Source organism: Electrophorus electricus, chromosome 21 (genome assembly GCF_041902795.1).
Source record: "Electrophorus electricus isolate QZ-2024a chromosome 21, ASM4190279v1, whole genome shotgun sequence".
NCBI lineage: Eukaryota > Metazoa > Chordata > Actinopteri > Gymnotiformes > Gymnotidae > Electrophorus > Electrophorus electricus.
The window spans coordinates 13,457,501-13,460,000 of NC_137517.1; the positions used below are offsets into that span (position 1 = coordinate 13,457,501).

The 2,500-nt window shown below is 47.7% G+C and overlaps 1 protein-coding gene and 1 long non-coding RNA gene across 2 annotated transcripts in view; one reads left to right on the top strand and one right to left on the bottom strand.

Annotated features, from left to right (window-relative positions):
• loxhd1a (lipoxygenase homology PLAT domains 1a) overlaps nucleotides 1-2,500 on the bottom strand; it is a 45,849-nt gene that overhangs the window by 23,535 nt on the left and 19,814 nt on the right. The window contains exons 21-23 of the mRNA XM_081704038.1: nucleotides 1,564-1,715; nucleotides 1,221-1,354; nucleotides 731-891 (exon numbers count right to left, since the gene is read on the bottom strand). Of these exons, the coding sequence (XP_081560164.1) occupies nucleotides 731-891; nucleotides 1,221-1,354; nucleotides 1,564-1,715 (447 nt within the window). The remainder of the gene's footprint in view (nucleotides 1-730; nucleotides 892-1,220; nucleotides 1,355-1,563; nucleotides 1,716-2,500) is intronic.
• LOC145652776 (uncharacterized) overlaps nucleotides 1,240-2,500 on the top strand; it is a 3,542-nt gene continuing 2,281 nt past the window's right edge. Inside the window, exons 1-2 of the long non-coding RNA XR_014119006.1 lie at nucleotides 1,240-1,363; nucleotides 1,588-1,697. This is a non-coding gene — a long non-coding RNA (uncharacterized LOC145652776). The remainder of the gene's footprint in view (nucleotides 1,364-1,587; nucleotides 1,698-2,500) is intronic.

Genomic DNA, 2,500 nt, shown 5'->3' on the forward strand with positions numbered 1-2,500 from the left:
GGTATGAATATGTGTAATGATTTACATTTATGGCATTTAGCTGATACTTTTATCCAAAGCAGCTTACAATTCTGACTGAAGATAACTTGAGGGTTATGGGTCTTGCTCAGAGGCCCAACAGTGGCAACCTAGAAGTGGTGTGGCTTGACCTGGCAACCTTCTGTTTACTAGTCAAGTACCTTAACCACAGAGCTACCACTGCCCCATTTGGCAGCATATAATGGTGTGGCAGCATATGACGGTCTAACTGCTTGTAACATTGTAACAGTGTATGACGGTGTGACTGCTTATATCAGTGTAACGGTGTGACTGCTTGTAACATTGTAACAGTGTATGACGGTGTGACTGCTTATAACAGTGTAACGGTGTGACTGCTTGTAACATTGTAACAGTGTATGACGGTGTGACTGCTTATAACAGTGTAACGGTGTGACTGCTTGTAACTGTGTAACGGTGTATGACGGTGTGACTGCTTATATCAGTGTAACGGTGTGACTGCTTGTAACATTGTAACAGTGTATGACGGTGTGACTGCTTATAACAGTGTAACGGTGTGACTGCTTGTAACTGTGTAACGGTGTATGACGGTGTGACTGCTTATATCAGTGTAACGGTGTGACTGCTTGTAACTGTGTAACGGTGTATGACAGTGTGACTGCTTGTAACGGTGTATGATAGTGTAATTGCTTGTAACAGTGTAATGGTTTATGACGGCAACACCGCGCCTGACCTTTCTGCTCAAGTCCGAGCTGCGCTGGGGCCATAACGCTTTCGCCATCCTCATCCTCCTCCTCTCTGTTCATGAAGGCCTCGTCCACAGGGACCAGCTCACGCGCCAACTGCCCGTCATCCTCGTCGACCGCTAGCCACCGCTGGCAAGGGAAAAAGTACCTGAAAGACACGCGCGGATTAGGAAAAGGGGGGAGATAAAGAACATTCCCAACGCAGGGAATGTCCACTGCTCCACCACGCTGAGCTGTCCGGCTCCCCCTATTCCGATGTTGTGCAGCACACAAACGCGCTTTCCCAAGCACAGCCACTAGAGGGCACTGCAAGAAGTCCAGCATACACAGACTCCATCTGCATCTCTTTCCGAATTGATATTCACTTCCTGTCTGCATGTTTTCCCACATTACAGGGGGATAGCGCATCTGAGAAAAGGAGCTCCAGGTGCTGTGTGTGTGTGTGTGTGTGTGTGTGTGAGGAAGGGAGAGAGATACCTGGTCTCATCTTTCGTGTCGATGATTTCCACGCGGTCCAGGTACCAGGCTGAGTTGGCTTGTTTCCCGTCATGACGGATCCTCAACTTTTTCAGCAGTCCCAGGTCCATGGCCTTCACGGAGAAGACATCCTCCTGGCAAACGTGTGTGTGTGTGTGTGTGTGTGTGTGTGTGTGATAGGTGTTGATAATATAGAGGGTTTCGTTTTAGCTACACACTTTTAGGGCTTTGCTCTGCTACTGAATCATTTTCAAATACTATTACATTTGTAATGAGGGGTCCTTCATTTGTAATGAGGGGTCCTTCATGTGTGTGCGTGTGTATTTGTGTGTGTGTGTGTTACCTGTCCACGCTCAAACTTGTTAAGGTGGTTCGACTTCCTGATCTTCCTCTCGCCGGTGTCTCCCATCTCCCCGTAGATGTTGATGTAGACGCCCGCGTCCGTGCCGGCCCCCCACATGGACCCCGTGAACACATGTACCTCATACGTGTTCTCTGCAACACACACACACACACACACACAACATACAGACCAAGCAACTGTGGCTTACCTCAAAGCATGTCCAAACTGCCTGTCTGTTTCTCTGCCTGTCTGTCTGTACATGTTCATTTAGATCTCTAGTTCAAATTTCTTCTGATAAAATCAAATGTTCTTTTATATTCTTGATGTAAAACAATCGTTTTATGTATGTGTTTATAATTTATTTTATGTGAAACACGTTGAGTTGCCATTGTGTGTGAAATGTGCGATGTAAAAAAACCTGCCTTAAACCTGCCTCTCTGTCTCTCTCTCTGTCTCTCTGTTTTTCTCTCTCTCCCCCTCTCTCTCTCTCCGTCTCTCTCTCTGTCTCTCTCCCTGTCTCTCTGTTTTTCTCTCTCTCTCCCCCCTCTCTCTCTCTCTGTCTCTCTCTCTGTCTCTCTCTCTGTCTCTCTGTTTTTCTCTCTCTCCCCCTCTCTCTCTCTCCGTCTCTCTCTCTGTCTCTCTCCCTGTCTCTGTTTTTCTCTCTCTCTCCCCCCTCTCTCTCTCTCTGTCTCTCTCCCTGTCTCTCTGTTTTTCTCTCTCTCTCCCCCTCTCTCTCTCTCTGTCTCTCTCTCTGTCTCTCTCCCTGTCTCTCTCTGTCTCTCTCTCTCTGTCTCTCTCCCTGTCTCTCTCCCTGTCTCTCTCCCTGTCTCTCTGTTTTTCTCTCTCTCTCTCTGTCTCTCTCCCTGTCTATCTCTCTCTCTCTCTCTCTCTCTGTCTCTCTCTCCATCTCTCTCTCTCTCTCTCTCTCTCTCTCCTT